The following is an 18,411-nucleotide window of genomic DNA, read 5'->3' as shown; positions in this document are numbered from 1 at the left end:
CCTCACACCAGTGCCAGGCAAATGAAGAGCTCACTGTTGGCAATCTCAGGAAGTAAACTTAGCAGGGAATAGCTTCTCAAGTACTAAGTCAGAGGTCTCGTTTCCGAAAAACCCTTTCTTTAAGTCATAGACATGAAGACGAGTGGTGGAGGGTCGAGGGAAGAACCCAAGGCACGGGACTAAGCGGGTAGGTGAGTTCGGGGTAGCCCTGGCGGCCCCGAGGGCTTCTGGGCGACGAAAATGGAGGGCTAAGTTGATAAACAGGCCTTGGGGGCCGCTGAGGTCAGCAGGTTACGTACTAATGACGCGAGGGGCGGGCCATCCGCAGAGTCCTTCCTGTGAGTTGCTGGCTCCGCCCTTACTGGCCTTCCAGCCCCTGTGCAGCTGCTTCCGGACTTGGTTGCTTCGGCGGGCGGCTCCGTGAGGCCGCAGCCACAGCAGCAGCACTCGAACGCCTGGGTCCCGGCGCTTTGCCTCGCGACTGGGATCTCTGAGGACATCTCTAGCCCGACCCTTTGGAGGTCGCGTCTCAGCTGCGTGCTTGGGGGGCACATCCGGCTGCTTTGTAAAGATTCATAGCCATCTAAATTCAAGGGACGTACCTGCTGGCTGGAGTTCGCCGGACCCTTCCCCCCACCCTCCAATACGAGGCTTCCTATTACTGAGGTCCTTTAAGCCAGCAGCTCAGGACCTCCCACATCGGGAGCACCTAGGACGGGGCGACCTTCCTACCTACCTTCCTTCCTTCCTTCCTTCATGGATGGAGCACCGCCTCCCCAATTTTTGGGACACCTTGGGGCGTGGCCTTGGTGAGTGAAACTCGGTGTACTTGGCTGGGAAGGAAACCCGGAAACAGGGAGGACACTGTCGGGGTGACCGGAACCGTATCAGATCCTGAGACTCTTGTAATCTCGTGTGTGGGGTGGTGTTGGTGAATGAATTTGGATGTGCCTCCTCTCTTTATCTCAACACTGAAAAGGAAACAAGCCACCTGCCCTACTGGAGGCTTCTTGACCATTCAGGGAAGTCGGTAGCCACTTCTGAATTCAGAGTACGACTCACCAAGCAGATACCTGCTCTTCTGAGCCTGAACAAACTGTCTTCTGAGGAGACCCTCAAACCTGAGCAGTGCCAGGAAGCGCCCCAGAATTTGGGGGCTCGTTACGCGCTCCAGCTATGTTCCTCCGACGGCTTGGTGGCTGGATACCTCGCCCTTGGGGCCGTCAGAAACCCGGGCCTGACCTGCCCACCGCAGAACCCAGACAGGTGAACAGTTCCTCTGAGAATTCAGGGAGTGACTGGGACAGTGCCCCAGAAACCATGGGAGATACGGGGCCTCCCAAGACAAAGGACTCAGGAGCCTGGAGGAGATCTGGGGCTTCTCCAGAACCAATCAGGGAGCCCCATGTTGAGCCACTGGGGAGCAGAAGAATGGATTCCTTCAAGGGGGTCAAGACTAGTGCCAGCACTCAAGAGTCTGGAAGACTGGAGGCTGCGGAGGCCATTCCCAAGCTGGGATGGGATCCTGTGGATTCAGGTGGCACCAGGAAATCTGGAGTGTCCCCAGAAGGGGGACTGAACTCCCCTGGGCCTGAAACGCCAGTGGAGAAGCCCAGCTGGCGGGGGCAGCAGAAACTGCTGGGCTGGCTGCGGAGGGAACCAAGTAGGGGAGCAGGGGCTCCCTCGCAATACCTGGGTGCCCCAGAGGAGTGTCTGCAAATCTCCACCAACCTGACCCTTCACTTGCTGGAGCTACTGGTCTCAGCCCTGCTGGGGCTGTGTTCACGGCCACTGCGGGCAGCCTTGAACGCATTGGGCCTGAGTGGGCCACTGGGCCTCTGGCTGCATGGGCTGCTGTCTTTCCTGGCTGCTCTGCATGGGCTCCATGCTGTGCTGAGCCTACTTACTGCTCACCCCCTGCACTTCGCCTGCCTCTTTGGTCTCCTACAGGCCCTGGTGCTGGCTGTCAGCCTCCGGGAGTCCAGTGGGGATGAGGAGGACGCTGACTTGGAGGGTGAGAAGTTGGGGCGGGAGAGTAAGGATCAGAGGGGAGACCCAGGAAAGGGGCTATGACCTCAGAGTCGGGTGTGACCCAGGACTCCCCACTCAGTGGGATAAGAGCAAGAGTGAAGACTGTGGCCATTAGGAGGAGAGTAGGGGGCATGACCCAGACTGTAAGCACAGGGACCTCAGGGATAGGGAAGAAACCCCAGAGTATGAGGATACAGGTCCCCATCTCACCCACAGGAGAAAACAGCTGTTCAGGTTTATGGACAGTTGGGGCATGGCCTTTGTATTCACCAGCTGTTGTTATTTTGATTTTACACGTTTCTCCCACCTTCCTTTTTTTCCCCCATCTTCACTTTATAAAAGCAAAAAAAAAAAACAAAAAACGTGGTGGTGGAGAATAAAGACTAAAGGGTCCTTTCTACCTCTCAAGACTCCCCAGGGACAGACAGAACTCTTGCTGGGGTAAGAGGGTGGTTGGGAGACCAAGGGGTCCCTTGGATCTTGGGACATCTAGGGAAGAGGGGCTGCTGGGTGGTTAGATTTGGGGTCTGGATGGGGTGCACAAGTGACAGGGAGCCTGCAGAGATGATGTGGGTGTTCCTGGGAGCCAGAGGGAGTGGGGATGGTGCAGGCAGTAGTGGCAGGAGGGCCGGCTCAGGCTCTGGCAGCCCAGACAGGCAGTGTGGGGAAGCGTTGGAGCTTGCAGTTCCCAGGCAGGGGTTAGAGGTTGCTCACTCAGCAATAAATCAAAATGTCACACCGAATCCTAAATATACTATTACAAAGTGAGTTACTGCCACTCAGTGTCCTTCCTGACACCGTCCAGTTCAGGGTTTAGGTGATAGAAGGTTCAGGGGGAGATTGGAAATTGGAGTCGGACTGATGTCTGGAGACAAACCCCAATGTGAGATGAGGATTGAAAAATAACCTTTATTACTATTGAAAAGGATTCTTCAGCTTCTCTTCTCCCCCACCACTACCTTAGCTCCCACTGAATCCATCTGGGGGCACAGATGTAGCCACAGGTCAGTTACTGGATTGCTTACAGACTCCTGGTGGAAGGAGGGAGAAAAGAGGATGGAAAGGAAGGAAATCAAGGAAGAGAAGCAAGGTTGCTAGTAATAGGTGGAAGAGAATGCATTCTCTCATTCTTCCCCTGTCAAAGAAGGGGTCCCTGAGGCCTATTTCCCTTCCCATGTTTGACTCTCTGCGCACTTTATCCTCTGCAAACCCAGAAACCTCTCTTTAGTAGCCCACAGCCCATCCTGGCTCCGCCTGGTGCCATCACAACCTATGACACAAATGGAGGTGTGAACACAGCCAATCTGATGATGTCAGTCTTTGGTCCTGCCCTCTGGTGACATCACTTGAGTCCCTTTCATCCAGCACCCACAGAAGACTTGGTGAGTCCTAGTTCTCTTCTGTGGGACTTTACCCCCTCACCTTGTTTCCTGGGAGTCAGTAAGAAGGACTTGGAGTCCAGGCAGGAGGTCAGGGAGTGGAATTCCTCCACACACTTCTCAGGAGGGTGTGGTGAGCGATCTGGAAGGGCACATCAGGGCCAGGCTCATCAAAAGCTCTGCTTAGCTCCCGCCACTGCTGCAGACCTCCTGGAAGCACCCAGCCCTTCCTCCGACAGCTTGGTGACTGAATACAGGGCCCAGAGTGAGGGGCTTTCCTGCCCCTCCTGTGTTTCCTTCCAACCCATCCTGCCTTGCTGCCTCACTCACTGTAGAGGAGGAAGCGCTGGTAACCCTGGCCCATCTCCTTCAGCATGATTCCATCTGGGCATGAGCTGGAGAAGAGCTTGGTCTTCATGTCAGGGCGGCCTGTCAGGATGGGTTGAGGGGGAAGTGTGAGGACAGAGATGCAAAACCAAGCAAGCCAGGGGATTGGGGAGAGGGAGGGCTGGAGAGAACCAACCTTCAGTTCTGAGATCTGTGCTCCCCTCAATCAGGTGGTAGATCCATTCCCGGGGCACACAGGACCCATTTTTCCTGCAGAGGTGGCGGTGGCAAGGAAAGACTGAGTGACACCTCAGATACACAGTACCAAGTTTGTTTATTCTCTCATTCCTTCTTGAAGCCCAGGTTGCCTTGGATTTCAAGCTAACAAGGGATGGTTAGGCCCATCTTTCTCCAGAGGGAAACCAGTAGAGCCTATGAGCTCAGGTGGGCCAAGAACTGGATATGCAAAAGAACCCAGCTCTTTGTGGGTAGGTGCTCACACTTTGGGCAGAGACTGTACTTATTGGTGCCTCTGCCCCTTCATCACTCACGTGCGAATGGTAGCATGAAGCTGGAGCTGCGTTGGGGCAGAGCCCACAGCCATGTTGAAGACAATGTTGTCCACAGGGTCAAAGGTTGCCAACTCTTCGTTGGTGGGAGCTGCCCCTGCAATGAAGTACCACTGGCCCATGTAGTGCTCTGGGAACTGGAGAGACAAGAAGGGGGAACATAAGAGGGTGGATCCCACTATAGAATCCATCCAACCTCTGTCAAAATAGCAAGACTTAGGGTTGGAGCTATTGGCTGCCTTTTTCTAGCTGGGGCTTGAATCTATGACAGTCATTAAATGACTTCCTTTTTGCCTGTGTTCAACAACCTGAGTAACTTCCTGCCCCCAATTCTACCATGTTTCTACATTGATAGCCACAGTACTAATATTTTTTTACTTGTCCTTACTTTCATCTTCACAATACTCACACTCTCTTTCTTCCCTTTCCAAGGGTGGCTTCTGGTCATTCTAGGCCACCCACTCAAGTCCCTCAGAACCCCTTCTGGAAGCTTCCCCCATTCTCAGTCCATACCTCTTTTCCATCCACTCCCTGAATTGTCAGTTGACTGTGCTCAGGGCACTGGTAGATGGCTTTAAGGAGAATTCCATAGAGATAAAGCAGAGCTGCCCAAATTTGATGAAACATCTTCATGCAACAGGGAGCTGGTGCTCTTTGTGGAGTGGCTGGTGCCTTAACTGTCCTCCCCTGCTGGCTGCTCAGTCCACTCTGCATCCAGCCCCCTTGCCTTGACCCTTGACCCTTTCACCCGCTAATGAGTAACTTCAACCTTGTTTTCCAAACATAGGTTACTTACAGTGTTTGACCCTTCCTCCCCCTCTTCTAGATGCAGCCATTCCATAATACACCCTGGCATTTCCAGGGTCTCCTGGGAATTGTCAGGAAAGCTGAGCCCTCCAGGTAGAGCCTGTGGTGTTGATCTGAACTAGATATCTACTGTATCATGCAGCATTGAAGTGAGGTACATTGATTCATTTACTCACTTAACAAACTGTTTTGAGTTCCAGCTATTTGCCAGGAACCGGCTAAGCCCTGGGACATAGAAATGATTAAGGCACAGCCCTGGCCTAGAAGAATTCAGACTAAGGAAAACTAGTTGTGTGAAAAAATCATTGCAATACAACCTGATTAAGTGCATTAGAACAGATATGAACTAGGTGCTGGGAAATGGCTGGTAAGTGGCCTTTTTCTCTGAAGTTTATAATTGGGGAAACAATATGTACACCAGGAAGAAAAACTCACTGACACATAGTCCATTCACTCAATGTTTATTATTAGGAATAAGAGACTTATTAAAGAGGATAGACCGGCAGAGTGATTCCAAACGCTAACTCTACTTACTACTTATTAGACGATCTCTATACCTGTTTTTTTCACCTCTGAGCAAATCATAATCTCAGGATTAAGAGATAATGCATATAAAGCCCTTTGCAAAGGCCTACACATTACAAAGCTAAATAAATATTCGCTGAAATTAATAAGGTTTGTACAGCGCTTACAGTTTCCAGTGGGCAGTACTTTCTCACAATTGAAGGTAAGGAAAGAATTGTCAAGAGACAGTCATTGGATAGTGCCAAGTGTGTGGAGCTTCCTTTCCAATGAAAGATGCAGCTTCCTTGTAATTATTTACACCTCACAGACTGCTGGGGCGGGGCAGGGAAGATTTGTCCTGAGAGGTGAGACTTACAATTTAGGGTATATAATAAAAAACTAAAAAATTTTCTGGGGCAGTAAGGTAGAAGTGCTTGACCCAGATGAGTCTGGTAGGCCTGGATTTGTTAGTTCGCTAGGTGTACTAATATAGAGTAATTATATGTAATGACTTAGATGTTGAAAGGCTTTTAAATATGACAGTACGTAGAACCCCTAGGAAACTGGCTGGCATAAACTAAACGCTTACTGAACAGGTGCGTATTAGAACTCTTAACTGAAGAAATCCTGGGACCTGGGTATAAACAAAGAATCCCAGAAAGGCTGGGCACCAGAGCAGTGATGGGTCTTGGTAGATGGGTCTTGGTAGATGAGTAACAGCGTAGCGGGCCGAGGGTGGGGGTGGAAGAGAGCAGCGCCCCAGCCTGCGGAAGCACTTCGGCGGTCCCTTCAATTCCCCACGGTCAGAGCCCTGTGTTTCGGTCAGGTCGGATTTCATTTGCTCCCAATTCCCAAACTCGGAAGCAACCTTTTTTTTGACAAGTCCTGGAAGGTAGTAAATCCTTAGCTTCTCAAAAACAGGGCGTGTCACTACGGCCGCGCAACGCGGGTGAAGGACGTGGCGCCCACACTATGCAAAATGCCCGTCGGACAAAACCGAGAGCAGGCGCAACCGCACGCAAAGACAGCTCGCGAACCAGCTCCAATCATAGCAAGGGGTGACTTCCGGAGGCGCCGAAAGACTGGAGCAGCGAGGGCGAGTGAGAGGAAGACGGCATTTTAGGTGGCCAGGACAGTACCACCTCAAAGTCTCTGCCGGCCGAGACTTCAATATAGATTAACGAGGCGCAATCACCAGTCCCCAAACTCCAAGAGCCATACAACCGTCCAAAGCCTCCTGAAGCAGTCATACAGTCCCATCTACTACTTATTTTCCAGGCATTTATAGTGGCCACCTCAACTTCTTACACAAGCTCACCCACAGGAGAAATAAACCGCGCCAGCGAGGGTGGGGCGGTGTCTAAGTGTGTACGCATGCGTAATACGACGCACGCAGACGCAGTACGGTCCCCGGGGCGACGGCGGCAGCGGCGGCTCTTCGGGGTGCTCGGCTCCCTCCCATCTAGGCCGGCCCCGGCCCGTCTCGTCCTCCGAAACTCACTGTTTGGGGCCGCGGACTTTCTTGTGCCCCACGAAAGTGAAGCTTGGGAACCTGGGGGGAGCCGGAAGTTCCGCCTCGCGTTCTCCAAATACTGTCAGGGAAACGGAAGTGGCCGTCGGTGGCAGCTTGGAGGTGACCGGAAGTGATGGCACCATGGGGAAGTCGTGGGTGGAGCTGCAGGGTGGTGCTGCGTGTAGTTGGTGTGTGTTGATTGCGACGCTCTGCTGGAGCCCCGAAAGAAGGCAGAGGAGGGGGGCAGTCAGTTAGCCGGTCTGGCCCCCCGTGAGTGTCCGTCATTTTGGGTTTGTCGTGACTTAGTGGGGCTCAATAGCCGTGGTGTGGCGCGCGTGCGCGAAACCATTTTCTCCGCAGAGTGTAGTGCGATTCCCCACCCCCACCCCCCGCTTCTCGCATTGTTCCAGGGTTTCTGGGGCCCTTCTATCGCGACCGGTGATGACACTGGAATCGTGCTTCCTTCCCTGCTTCCCAGCCCGACTGACCCTATCTTGTGATTGGCATCGTGGAGCCCCTCCCACCTCCGGTCGCCCAACTTCCTTTGCCGTCGGTCTCCTGCCCTTTGTGTTTCTTTCCGTGTGCCCCGGAATCAGAAGGGGGATGGGGGCGGGTGTGGGTGTGTGCTTGTGTGGGAGAAACTCTTTAGGTATTGGGGCGGAGACTCGGGCCGGGGAGGCTTCTGGGTATATAAAATCTGCTCTGGGCGACAGTGGGCCTCTCTCCCTCCATTCTTCCTTAGAAATCTGTAGACCATGGAGCCCAATAATAGTACCAGTAACACTGTGGAGGACCCTGAAAACCTGGAGGTGCTGGTGAAGACCCTCGACTCTCAGACTCGGACTTTTATTGTGGGGGCCCAGGTGAGACCCCAGTACTTCTGGAAGACACCCATTAACTCCTCTTGTAGGCCCCTTAGCCTGGGAGAAGATTTTCTGGTCTTCAATTTTCTTTCATTGATTCCTTTGTTCATGTTCTAGGCAGAAAATTTTCTGATATTGTGGAGCAAGAAGGTAGATTTGAATAAGGTAGATCTGTTCTACCTTCCTCCACCTCAGTAGAACTCAATGCAGAGGCGAATATGGAGGAAGGAGGGAATCTTTATGCTGTTACGATTGGATAAGTGAACCCCAGCTCAAAGGGATAAACATGGTTCCTGCCTCTGGGAGGGGAAAACAGAACATGCAGACCCCAAACACAAGTGCGTTTTAAAGACAGAAATTGTTCAGATCTATACTGTGTTTTTAAAGGTGAGAAATCAGAGCTGGTAATTGTAGGTAGAGGCCTGATAGACTGTTGAGTGGAGTTACTAATTTTTGTGGCATAATATGAATCTTTCGAGCTTGACAGCATGGACACGGCTATGTCATTACTCCTCTAATAACGGGAGACAAAATTGTGAGGGGTTTGCCCATGGTTTTTAAAATGTGACATTACATATATTTCAGAAAACCATATAGGCTTTTGTGATTAGATACGTGTAAACAGCCTGAATTTTCCCAATAGTCGTTTATCTAGTTAGGAAAAATATTTTTCTCTTTTTCATTCTCTTCTTGGTGGCGTCCTCCTTCCTTAACCTGATTGCCCACCCCATCTTTCTTGTCATTGCTTTTATCTTGAGACTGGAGTTGTATCGTTTTGTGTTTGGAGAGCTGTCACTGATATCTTTAGACACACATTCCCTTGGGAGCCAGGCAGAGGGGAGTGAAGGGACTATCAGCTGGCTTTTCTGTTTCTCAGCCACGTAATTTTTTTCTAGGCCTAGAGCTGAACTTCATTATGTTTATTGTATTTTGACAAGAGTTGTCTTAGTTTGACGCTTTGCACAGTAATTATCTCACAATCAAGACTTTTTCATGGAATGGTTTTTACCCCTCACCACCACAAGTCAGTTGTCCCTCTTCTGTCCTTCCTGTTTCCTCCATTTGCTGATACCTATTTGTGTCCTTTTTTTGCAGATGAATGTAAAGGAATTTAAGGAGCACATTGCTGCCTCTGTCAGCATCCCCTCTGAGAAACAACGGCTCATCTACCAGGGACGGGTTCTGCAGGATGATAAGAAGCTCCAGGAATACAGTAAGAGGGTGGGGGGCCAGTTCAGAGTTTGAGGCAGCTGTCCAGAGGAATGAGCTGAAACCATGGGTTTACCTGATCATAAAATGCTTTGGTGTGTATCTTTTTTTTGTTTGTTTGCAGATGTTGGGGGAAAGGTTATCCACCTGGTGGAACGTGCTCCTCCTCAGACCCAGCTCCCTTCTGGGGCTTCTTCTGGGACAGGGTCTGCCTCAGCCACCCATGGTGGGGGACCCACACTTGGTACTCGGGGGCCTGGGGCCTCTGTTCATGACCGGAATGCCAACAGCTATGTCATGGTTGGAACCTTCAATCTTCCTGTAAGCTTGTGTTTCACATGGGATGGTTTTTGTGGGGAAGTATAATTTTGGTTGTGGTAGCGGGGAGAGCTTAGTGTTTAGATTGGGTTTAGAAGGCACTGTGGTTTACTAATGGCCTCAGTCTTGAGGAGAAAAGGGGTGGGTCTCCAGAGAATGAGTTGGAAATGTGGGGGCCTTAGTTTTTGGCTTCTCCCAGAGCAACTTCCCTTACCCTTTCCCCAGAGTGACGGCTCTGCTGTGGATGTTCACATCAACATGGAACAGGCCCCGATTCAGGTATCACGGAGCCTGGGAAGGTCAGGGAAGGGGATCTGGGAGAAGGAGAAGGAGTCCATGAGGTGGGATTGAACTTGGCTGAGGAGATGCTGGGACCTGCCTTCATCTCAGACCTGCCGTAATATTCTCTCTCTTTGTTATAGAGTGAACCCCGAGTACGGCTGGTGATGGCTCAGCACATGATCAGGGATATACAGACTTTACTATCCCGGATGGAGGTAAGTAGTCTTCTCTGTCTTTCCATCCTCCCTACCCATTGTCTCAGCGGGGGGTGGGGGGTGGTGAAGGCATGACTGGGAAATTTCACTGGATGTTTCCTTCCTAATCTGGTTTCTTCCCTGCAGTCTTCGTTCTTTGGGTGGTAAAAGTATCTATAGTATTTATGTGAGGCTATCTTGTCCTTGCTAGTCCTCTTGGTGTCCAGTATCTGGGAAGTTTGTTTCAGATTTGTCAGATAACTCTCATGGCATCTCTTTTTTTAAAAAACATATTCATTTATTTTTAGAGAGAGGGGAAAGAAGGGAAACATCGATGTGAGAGAGAGAGACATCAATCTGTTGCCCCTTGTACTCTTGTACATACCCTGACTGGGGGCTGAACCTGCAATCCAGGCATGTGCCCTGACTGGGAATCAAACTGGTGACCTTTCGCTTTGCAGGAAGATGCCCAGTGAACTGAGTCACAGTAGTCAGGGCTTGTAGCATCTCTTTTCAATTAAAGAAGGCTTTTGTGGTTTTTGGGTTTTTCTTTTAATTTGAAAGAGAGAAACATCTATTTGTTTCTCTCTTTCATAAACACTTATTTGTGCATTTGTATGTGCCCTGATCGTAGATTGAACCCACAACCTTGGTGTACTGGAACGATGCTCTAATCAGCTGAGCTACCTGGCCAGGGCTTAACACTAAAAAGATTTCTTAATTATGATAATTGGTACTGGTATGTCCTGATTTCATTAGTTTGTCCTGTGTCTGTGACCTATGGCCTTCTCTTACGGAGGTTAGGAAGTCATAGTCCCTATTTTTTCTTAATTCATTTGCGAGAATTTCAGATATTTATTATGCACCTAATTTGCATAACTCTCATACTGGTTGCTAGGGAGTCAAAGATAGAGATGCAAAGCCTTGCCTTCACGGAGCCGAGTTAGAGCACTTATCCACTCATTCTCCTTTGACCTGAGTAATCTTCTGTAGCAGTCTCATCTTGCCTTTGCTACCCTGACTCTCCCCTACCTTCAGTGTCGAGGGGGGTCCCAAGCACAGCACAATCAGCCGGCTGCGCAGACACCAGTTGTGGCCCCAGAGCCAGTAGTCTTGAGCTCTCAGACATCAGAACCAGTCGAAAACGTAGTGTCTCCTCGGGAGCCCATGGAGGCGGAAGAAGTGGAGGAGCGTGCCCCAGCCCAGAGCCCGGAGCTCACCCCTTCTGGCACAGCCCCCGCGGGACCAACACCTGCCCCAGAGACAAATGCTCCCAAGTGAGAGACGGGGGGTACCTTTGGGAGGGGATTTCGGATCCTAAGTGAAGGATGAGGACCAGGAGAATTGTGATAGGGAAGGAAGGATTGCTTGGAGGTCTTACGTGGAGGGTTAGTGTTGGTCGCATGGAGGGGCTCAGGAGTAGGTAAAGGAGGTTAGGACTAGCAGCTGAGATGCACTGCTCTCCCTGGGGCAAGGAAAACCAAATGGTGCTTCCTGATCAAGATTCTCTCCCCTGAGTTCACAGAGGCCCCATCTCTTTTATTAGAGTTAGTGTTTCACCATTGTAAGTGCAGGGTTGTGACAGTGGAGAGGGTGGAAGGAATTTATCTTTCTCTCCCTGTTTTGCCATGGGTGGGGGTAAAGACCAGGCTCTGCTAGTCCAGGAACGGATTGGGCTAGGGTTCTGGGAGGCCAAGGAGAGATGGCAGACGTGGTCCCTGGCAACTGTGAGGTTGGGAAGCTGAGGAAAGCCTTGGCTCACTGCCTTTTGGGGTTGCCCACAGCCATCCTTCCCCTGCGGAGTACGTCGAGGTGCTCCAGGAGCTCCAGCGGCTTGAGAGCCGCCTTCATCCCTTCCTGCAGCGCTACTATGAGGTTCTGGGTGCCGCTGCCAGCACAGATTACAACAATAATGTGAGCCCGCTCACCCCCTTACTCCAGTCCTCCCCAAACGGAACAGGCTGACATACACATCACCCCCCCGCCCCAAAGAAAACAAACCATGTTGTCTGCAAGGTGATGATTTCTGCTTAGAGTTATAATTAAGTGACCTTTTCCTCCCTTTCAGGATAGGTGATAATCTTTGCAATAGGCATTGTCTTTGCACCGCTCAGTCTCCTGAGTTGTTTAGCAAGTTTATAAAGTAAGAGAGATTACTAGACGATGACTTACTGTTTCACTGTAGAGTCTGTTTTACTGTATACACGGGAGTTTTTTTATATGTATACAATAGAGTTTTGCAAAGATTTGGTCTGTGTGGGAGCTTCCAAGGTTACACCTAAAGGGTTAGAGAATGTGATATTTTCAGAAGGTGGTGTTGCTTTGGTTGCTGAAGTGAGGTGGATTCCAGCCTGATAGTTTCTACCTTTTGTTTTTTTCTTTTTTCCCCCTGCCTTTCTGTGTTTGGCTTGGGGCTACAGCAAGAGGGTCGAGAAGAGGATCAGCGCTTGATCAACTTGGTGGGGGAGAGCCTGCGGCTGCTAGGCAACACTTTTGTGGCTCTCTCTGATCTGCGCTGTAATCTGGCCTGTGCGCCTCCACGACACCTGCATGTGGTCCGTCCTATGTCTCACTACACCACTCCCATGGTGCTTCAGCAGGCAGCCATCCCCATCCAGGTGGGTTGAGGCTGATCTGGCCTGAGGAAGAATGGAGGGCTATTGGTGGGATGACCCAGGGTGGCTATTGCACTTGAAGGAGGTTAAAAGGGGAGGAGGCTTTGGAACCACATAGTGACAAAGGGTGAGGGAGACTTCAGACGTAGGTTATAGGGCAGTACTCTGGTGGATTAGGCTCTTGCTGTTTTCCTTATTTCTGCCCCACTCATCTTGTTCTCTCCAGATCAATGTGGGGACCACTGTGACCATGACTGGGAATGGGACTCGACCCCCACCTACTCACAGTGCAGAGGCATCTCCTGCTGGCCCTGGACAGGCCTCATCCTTGGCTCCCTCTTCTGCCACTATTGACTCAACTGAGGGGGCACCGCCCCCAGGGCCAGCTCCCCTACCAACCACCAGCCACCCAAGGGTCATCCGGATTTCCCACCAGAGCGTGGAACCCGTGGTTATGATGCACATGAACATTCAAGGTGAGTTAGGATCAGTAGAGAAGAGCAGCACAACAAGGGGAGGGGTTGGTGCTGAGGTGTGAGGGTGGGCAGGGAGAGGGCCACTGGTGGTAGCACAGGAACCGGAGAAGGAGGTATAGTTGGTGTGGGTGGGGGGAGGAGCAGGGTGTTGGTCTGGGGGCAGCAGGGACTGCTTGTTCTTGGAGATTTGTTTACATAAGAATGGGAGCACTTTCTCCCTGTCTAGATGGAGGGAAAGGTAGACAGGCATTCAGGGTGGGGAGTGAGGACCTGAAGGACACTGATCTCTGGAGGGTATAGTCAGGCCTTGGCCCTGCGTATCTCAGGGCCACTCTCTCTTTCTTCCTGCCCAGATTCTGGCACGCAGCCTGGTGGAGTTCCGAGTGCTCCCACTGGCCCTCTAGGACCCCCTGGTCACGGCCAGACCCTGGGTAAGAGTGAGGGTGTCAGAGCAGGCTGAACTCTAGGTAGACAAGGGGTAGGGCCGATTGGGTGGGTTGAAGGGGTCCAGGTTCAAGGTTACATCAGACCCGCCCCCCAGGCTCCACCCTCATCCAGCTGCCCTCCCTGTCCCCTGAGTTCATGCACGCCGTCGCCCACCAGATCACTCATCAGGCCATGGTGGCAGCTGTTGCCTCCGCGGCCGCAGGTAATGACCTGGAAAGGGAGGCCCGGGAGGGGGGCCAAGGTCCATGGCGGCGGGTGCTGTCGGCTGGCGGGCATGGACCCAGCCCTCAGCCTTCTGTGGTCTCTCTCGTGCCATGCACAGGACAGCAGATGCCAGGCTTCCAGGCAGCTCCAACCCGGGTGGTGATTGCCCGGCCCACTCTTCCACAGGCTCGGCCTTCCCATCCTGGGGGACCCCCAGTCTTGGGGACTCTGGTGAGTAAGTGTGGGAGAGTTTTGGTGGGGAGGTGTCTAGGGTGGAGCATGGGAAGGGCAGGGCTCAAAGCCTCCCATTCTCAGCAGGGTGCTGGTCTGGGTACCAACACATCTTTGGCCCAGATGGTGAGCGGCCTTGTGGGGCAGCTTCTTATGCAGCCTGTCCTTGTGGGTGAGTCCTCATTTTTCCCTGCCTCAAACCTAAGAGATTTCCATGGCTCTGAAGGCTTATCCTCCCTCCCTGACATCCTTACGGGTACTTCCCAGTCCTCATTCAGTCCCTTTGTTTTTGCCTTCCTGCTGGAAGACTGGAATGGAGATTTTAACTTGCTTATTTTGGTTCTTAAAGCTCAGGGGACCCCAGGAATGGCTCCACCTTCAGCTCCTGCCACTGCATCAGCCAGTGCTGGCACCACCAACACAGCTACCACAGCTGGCCCTGCTCCTGGGGGGCCCACCCAGCCCCCTCCCCCTCAACCCTCCACTTCTGATCTGCAGTTCTCTCAGCTCCTGGGGAACCTGCTAGGGCCTGCAGGGCCAGGCACTGGAGGGCCTGGTGTGGCTTCTCCCACCATCACTGTGGCAATGCCTGGGGTCCCTGCGTTTCTTCAGGGCATGACTGACTTCTTGCAGGTGAGTGAGCGGCTTGCTCTTCACCCTTTCTCTCCTTGCCCAGCCAGGCCCTGGTGCCTTATTGGCATTATATTGTGACGGGTGCTGCGCCTGGTGGCATGTCAGTGAGAAGGAACCATTGACTCTAAACCCCCCATTTTGGAGATGAAGAAGATGGGGCTTAGAGAGCATTTGTGTCACTGCTTTCGGACCTAGCTCATTGAGAGGGAGAGAGGTGGCTGCTTGGACTAACTCTGCTGTTCAGTAACTACTCATGCATACTGTGCTGTAAAAATGTTGACCAGAATAGAGCTCCCCATCTTTCCAAACGCTTTCTGGTTTGTACCCTCCTGATGCCATTTTATGTCCCCATTCTTGCCTCATCCTCTGTTCTGGTTTTTTTTTTTTTTTCCTCTCTCTCTTTTCTGTTTGCCAGGCAACACAGACGGCCCCTCCGCCTCCTCCACCACCCCCACCTCCGGCCCCAGAGCAGCAGACGACACCCCCACCAGGGTCCCCTTCTGGTGGCACAGGGAGTCCTGGAGGCCTGGGTCCTGAAAGCCTGTCACCGGAGTTCTTTACCTCAGTGGTGCAGGGAGTGCTGAGCTCTCTACTGGGCTCCCTCGGGGCTCGGGCTGGCAGCAGTGAGAGCATTGCCGCTTTCATACAGCGCCTCAGCGGGTCCAGCAACATCTTTGAGCCTGGGGCTGATGGCGCTCTTGGTGAGCAGTGGGGGTGACTTGGCCTTCTCCAGGAAAGGGCAGCCAGGGAAAGGTAGATGACCTGTGTTTAGAGGTGTTGCCAAGGTGGGATAAGAATGATGGGCTGAGGGTAGTTGGGCCAGTGAGGTGATGAAGACCACTGCTAACTTCTGCCCCTGTCCACAGGATTCTTTGGGGCCCTGCTCTCACTGCTGTGCCAGAACTTCTCTATGGTGGATGTGGTGATGCTTCTCCATGGCCATTTCCAGCCACTGCAGCGGCTCCAGCCCCAGCTGCGATCCTTCTTCCATCAGCACTACCTGGGTGGCCAGGAGCCCACACCTGGTAACATCCGGGTAAATGAAGAGCTGGGCCTCAGAGCTCTGCGCTTTTTCACTTTTAATTCTTCATTCCTGACTCTGTATCTGTCACCTAGACCTATTACTGTCCATGGACTTATTGTGGATGGAGGGGGAAGTATCTTGAGGGCTGGGGTTTTAATCTAGATCTTTGTCATCTATCCCCCACCCTCTCCCTCTGTAGATGGCAACCCACACGTTGATCACTGGACTAGAAGAATATGTTCGGGAGAGTTTTGTGAGTAACCCTTCCCCATTCCATCCTCTCCTGGGTCTGATTGGATAGCTTCTGTTCCTACTGCCTCATTGACTCCCAGTGTCTCGGGGTTCCTGATTTTTGGGTCTCTGTGTGTTTTGTTTCTCAGTCTTTGGTGCAGGTTCAGCCAGGTGTGGATATCATCCGGACAAATCTGGAATTTCTCCAAGAGCAGTTTAATAGCATTGCTGCTCACGTTCTGCATTGCACAGGTCAGGGCTGGCTGGGTCAGGGGGAATGGGGCATGTAGGGCTGCAGGATGCCAGCACTCCCTCCTTGTGCCTTGCCCACAGACAGTGGATTTGGGGCCCGTTTGCTGGAGTTGTGTAACCAGGGCCTGTTTGAATGCCTTGCTCTGAACCTGCACTGCCTGGGGGGCCAGCAGATGGAGCTAGCTGCTGTCATCAATGGCCGGATTGTAAGCATCACCTAGTCCTGGGCCCCCAGTCTTTTGTTTTCCCAGGTTTCCACTCTCTTTGGTATCCTGCAGTTTTCATTTTTCTTCTCCAAACTGCCATTCTTTACCCTTTGAAACCTTTGAAACGCTGGTTGAGGGTTTTGTGTTCCAGTCTGCTCTCTGCCCCTCAGCGTCGCATGTCTCGTGGGGTGAACCCATCCTTGGTGAGCTGGCTGACCACTATGATGGGACTGAGGCTTCAGGTGGTCCTGGAGCACATGCCAGTAGGCCCTGATGCCATCCTCAGATACGTTCGCAGGGTTGGGGATCCCCCACAGGTAAAGGACTTGATGACGGGCTGTGGGATCGGGGACTTGAGGGAGCTGGAGAGATTTGAAAAGGCCTTTTGTGTTCTCTGTTCAATTTCACAGCCACTTTGTGAGGAGCCAATGGAAATTCAGGGATCAGAAAGAACTTCCCCTGAGCCTCAGGTACCAGGGAGAGGTTGAGGGGTCACGTAAGTTAGAGTAGAGGGTTGGGGGTGGAGGGTTCTGGTGGCCAAGAATTCTGAACCTGCTTGTTGTCTGACTCCCAGCGGGAGAATGCTTCCCCAGCCCCTGGAACAACAGCAGAAGAGGCTATGTCCCGACGTCCACCTCCTGTCCCTGAGGGGGGCTCCCGAGATGAACAGGATGGAGCTTCAGCTGAGACAGAACCTTGGGCAGCTGCAGTTCCCCCAGTAAGTGTCAGGTGATCAGTGGGCCAAGGCAGCTGAAAGTTGTGGTGATTACTTTCTAATAATTTCTTCCCCAGGAATGGGTCCCTATCATCCAGCAGGACATTCAGAGCCAGCGGAAGGTGAAACCGCAGCCTCCCCTGAGCGACGCCTACCTCAGTGGAATGCCTGCCAAGAGACGCAAGGTTGGTTTGTCTCAGCTCTGAGGATTCCTCTTTATCCAAATTCCCATCACACTAAGAATCAAATTGAGCTGGATGGAATTTTTCGTAGCTTAGCCCCCTCATCTAATTAATGAAGAAACCTTCCTGGGGCTCAGACTTGCTCATGGTTGCCTCATCAGTCTGTTTGCCAGCAGTCCTGTCATCCCTCAGTTGCCTAATCCCCACATGACCAGGGCTGTTTCTTACAGTGGGCTTCCTCTTGCCAGCTAGTTTTGAATGCTCCCCCTCTTGTTTTGAAGACCAAATCCAGCACATTCAAATGCTGTTTTTGACCAACCAAAATTAGGAAGGCATTTTTGCTGTTAAAATCACATGTGGACTATTTCCCTTCTTTCCCCTAGCATGGAGACTGGTTGACTCATGGAAAGGGTGAGCCTGGGTGGTGGCACTGGATCTGACGTTGATCCTCTTTTTCCTCCCAACCCCATCTCCCAGACGATGCAGGGTGAGGGCCCCCAGCTGCTTCTGTCAGAGGCCGTGAGCCGGGCAGCAAAGGCAGCCGGAGCTCGGCCCCTGACGAGCCCTGAGAGCCTGAGCCGGGACCTGGAGGCACCAGAGGTTCAGGAGAGCTACAGGCAGCAGGTGTCCCCACCTTAAAGCAGAATAGGGATGGTCTACCGGGAGGGGTTGGGCTAGGGCTCCTTCTCCCCAGATTCCTTCAGAGATGAATTGGTTAGTCTGGGCTGGTAAGCGGCTAAGAAATAACCATTGGTATTTTAAAATATTTTTCCCTAGCGGCATCTGGGAAGGCTCTTTGATGCCTTATTGGGTACTGTGTGGCTGGTGGGGAAGTGTTAGCTACTGAGGGATAGCCTTGTGTGCTTGCTGGATCCTAGGGGCTTGGCCAATGCCCCTCCAACCTGCTTGCTCTCTTTCTAGCTCCGGGCTGATATACAGAAGCGACTGCAGGAAGACCCCAACTACAGCCCCCAGCGCTTCCCTAATGCCCACCGGGCCTTTGCTGAGGATCCCTAGCTCCTTGCCCCACCCTCATCAGGGGACCATTTCCCCCCTCTTCCCTTACAGTATTTAAGAAATAAAAGTCAGATTTTCCTGGCTCTTTTGTCTCTAAGTCATCTTCATTAAGTAGTTTGAACTCTTTAATCTTCTCTGATTTTTACTTAGGAATTACTGAAAATTCAGTAATTCCTAAGAAC

General features: G+C 52.0%; 3 protein-coding genes across 23 annotated transcripts; 2 read left to right on the top strand and 1 right to left on the bottom strand.

Annotated features, from left to right (window-relative positions):
• The first annotated feature begins 270 nt into the window (after window positions 1–270).
• Window positions 271–3,404, top strand: CUNH6orf47 (chromosome unknown C6orf47 homolog). The gene has a single exon (XM_054569105.1). It carries the CDS (start codon window positions 1,177–1,179, stop codon window positions 2,071–2,073), a length of 897 nt encoding a protein of 298 aa, XP_054425080.1. The 5' UTR covers window positions 271–1,176; the 3' UTR covers window positions 2,074–3,404.
• On the bottom strand, window positions 2,939–4,951 carry APOM (apolipoprotein M). The gene is made up of 6 exons (XM_054569106.1): window positions 4,820–4,951; window positions 4,289–4,443; window positions 3,934–4,007; window positions 3,741–3,839; window positions 3,454–3,552; window positions 2,939–3,062 (listed from the first exon to the last, which is right to left on the bottom strand). Exons 1-6 carry the CDS (start codon window positions 4,937–4,939, stop codon window positions 3,037–3,039), a joined length of 573 nt encoding a protein of 190 aa, XP_054425081.1. The 5' UTR covers window positions 4,940–4,951; the 3' UTR covers window positions 2,939–3,036.
• A 2,062-nt stretch (window positions 4,952–7,013) lies between these two features.
• Window positions 7,014–18,306, top strand: BAG6 (BAG cochaperone 6). 21 transcript variants are annotated; one of them, XM_054569077.1, is made up of 27 exons: window positions 7,014–7,250; window positions 7,541–7,679; window positions 7,873–7,993; window positions 9,089–9,206; window positions 9,327–9,523; window positions 9,746–9,799; window positions 9,943–10,017; window positions 11,035–11,273; window positions 11,781–11,910; window positions 12,417–12,614; window positions 12,838–13,087; window positions 13,414–13,518; window positions 13,629–13,736; window positions 13,857–13,969; window positions 14,054–14,141; window positions 14,319–14,602; window positions 15,018–15,303; window positions 15,469–15,638; window positions 15,826–15,879; window positions 16,007–16,109; window positions 16,191–16,315; window positions 16,486–16,632; window positions 16,726–16,785; window positions 16,890–17,033; window positions 17,108–17,215; window positions 17,690–17,836; window positions 18,134–18,306. In XM_054569077.1, exons 3-27 carry the CDS (start codon window positions 7,886–7,888, stop codon window positions 18,227–18,229), a joined length of 3,507 nt encoding a protein of 1,168 aa, XP_054425052.1. In that variant the 5' UTR covers window positions 7,014–7,250; window positions 7,541–7,679; window positions 7,873–7,885; the 3' UTR covers window positions 18,230–18,306. The 21 variants fall into 21 exon arrangements, with proteins under 21 accessions (XP_054425052.1, XP_054425050.1, XP_054425054.1 ...); XM_054569079.1 differs by lacking the exon at window positions 7,014–7,250 and adding an exon at window positions 7,259–7,400 and having other exon boundaries at window positions 7,541–7,659; XM_054569076.1 differs by lacking the exon at window positions 7,014–7,250 and adding an exon at window positions 7,259–7,400.
• The last annotated feature ends 105 nt before the right edge of the window (window positions 18,307–18,411 follow it).

Source organism: Pteronotus mesoamericanus, unplaced genomic scaffold, assembly GCF_021234165.1.
Source record: "Pteronotus mesoamericanus isolate MK-2021 breed Mesoamerican mustached bat unplaced genomic scaffold, CSHL_Meso_final contig_20, whole genome shotgun sequence".
Taxonomy (NCBI): domain Eukaryota; kingdom Metazoa; phylum Chordata; class Mammalia; order Chiroptera; family Mormoopidae; genus Pteronotus; species Pteronotus mesoamericanus.
This window is presented reverse-complemented; position numbering and strand designations above follow the sequence as displayed.

Coding starts and splice junctions, on each gene's coding strand:
- CUNH6orf47 (XM_054569105.1), top strand. CDS start 1,177: ATGTTCCTCCGACGGCTTGGTGGCTGGATACCTCGCCCTTGGGGCCGT.
- APOM (XM_054569106.1), bottom strand. CDS start 4,939: ATGAAGATGTTTCATCAAATTTGGGCAGCTCTGCTTTATCTCTATGGA. Junction 4,008..4,288: donor CTTCATGCTACCATTCGCAC/GTGAGTGATGAA, acceptor CCACCTCTGCAG/GAAAAATGGGTCCTGTGTGC. Junction 3,840..3,933: donor CACAGATCTCAGAACTGAAG/GTTGGTTCTCTC, acceptor CCATCCTGACAG/GCCGCCCTGACATGAAGACC.
- BAG6 (XM_054569075.1), top strand. CDS start 7,886: ATGGAGCCCAATAATAGTACCAGTAACACTGTGGAGGACCCTGAAAAC. Junction 12,615..12,837: donor AGGCAGCCATCCCCATCCAG/GTGGGTTGAGGC, acceptor TGTTCTCTCCAG/ATCAATGTGGGGACCACTGT. Junction 14,142..14,318: donor TATGCAGCCTGTCCTTGTGG/GTGAGTCCTCAT, acceptor TGGTTCTTAAAG/CTCAGGGGACCCCAGGAATG.